The sequence below is a fragment of the Pyxicephalus adspersus genome, chromosome 2 (genome assembly GCF_032062135.1).
Source record: "Pyxicephalus adspersus chromosome 2, UCB_Pads_2.0, whole genome shotgun sequence".
Classification (NCBI taxonomy): domain Eukaryota; kingdom Metazoa; phylum Chordata; class Amphibia; order Anura; family Pyxicephalidae; genus Pyxicephalus; species Pyxicephalus adspersus.
In genome coordinates this window covers 907,051-908,278 of record NC_092859.1, presented here as the reverse complement: position 1 = coordinate 908,278, position 1,228 = coordinate 907,051, and the positions used below count along the sequence as shown (strand labels likewise).

Sequence of the window (1,228 nt, the reverse complement as noted above, 5' to 3'; positions counted from 1 at the left end):
ACATGTGATTCATCTGCTGATCTTCTCTCTCCACTTGCACAGGGTTCCATCTGTGATGACTGCTGTACCCTCTATTGGTGCCTTAGCTGCACTTGGTGTCAAATGGCTCGGGAAATCAAGAGGCGCAAACAGCCGATCAGAGTTGTGACGGCACAGACCACCTCAGTGAATATGGCCCTGAACCCTCAGCCTTACCAAGCACCGCAGCCCTACCCACAGCCCTACCAGCCATACCCTCCAGCAAAGTACTAGAGCACTGCATTCCTTCCATCCTAATACTGTATTTCCCATCACAAACATCATGGCAGGATTTGGGTGGCTGTCTGGGTGCAGATTTACATATCACAATTATTGATGAAGTGTAGAAGTTCGTAGATTTCTTTTTAATTAGAGTACGGGATTGCAATGAAGATTTTTGTGCTTCAGGGTCATGGTACAGATTGTAGTTGGTTTATCTCCAAATCATTGGGTGAGGATTAAACTCAGGTATGGGGAATTCTGTTCATTTCCAGTTGGGGAGATTTCTCCTGGTTCCGTAAAATGCAGTAATACTAATATTAAAATCTCAGGGTGAGGATGAATAACTTCTTAAACAGCCATCACTGCATAGGAACATTTTCTTTTACATTAACTGTACCAGTATGAAGGGTCACCAAGACAAGTACAAAAGGTCCATCTCCAAGGGGCATGCAGACAGCAGGAGGTTTGACTGGTGATAAACCCGTTTGCATACAAACCAATGTACTAATTTTTACCTGACAAGGAAACTGATTCAAGTATAAACCTGGGCACAAAAAGCATTCAAAGTATTTTATCAATAGAAATATCAATAAAATGAGCATGAATTATTATATCTAGTGTGTTTTGTTTTTTAAATTTTACATTAATAAATTAAAATGTTTTATTTGAATATATGTATTACAATACATGTAGCATAGGCTCAGACTGTATATCCTCATTCACCATTGTATAGGTTAAAGCACTTTGTACTTTTAAGTTGGTTATGATAGTTCACTTGCTCATCAGTTAAATTGTTGGCCACTAGATGGTGCTGCGTCCTTATGTAAAGTGTGTAACAAACAGTATTTGTCTCCAACAGCAAGAGATTAAATGATGACACAGCGCCATCTACTGATAAAACTTGAGTATAAACTGAGAATATTATTCTAACAGAAATTTGAGGCTAAACATCTTGGTTTATTCCTTAAAAAAATGTGGTGAATAAGTT

The 1,228-nt window shown here is 38.6% G+C and overlaps 1 protein-coding gene across 2 annotated transcripts in view; it reads left to right on the top strand.

Annotated features, from left to right (window-relative positions):
• LOC140324881 (cornifelin homolog) overlaps positions 1 to 826 on the top strand; it is a 5,205-nt gene extending 4,379 nt beyond the window's left edge. For both annotated transcript variants that reach the window (XM_072403004.1, XM_072403005.1), the window contains exon 4: positions 43 to 826. In XM_072403004.1, coding sequence (XP_072259105.1) covers positions 43 to 252 — 210 coding nt within the window. In that variant the 3' untranslated portion in view covers positions 253 to 826. The remainder of the gene's footprint in view (positions 1 to 42) is intronic.
• The last annotated feature ends 402 nt before the right edge of the window (positions 827 to 1,228 follow it).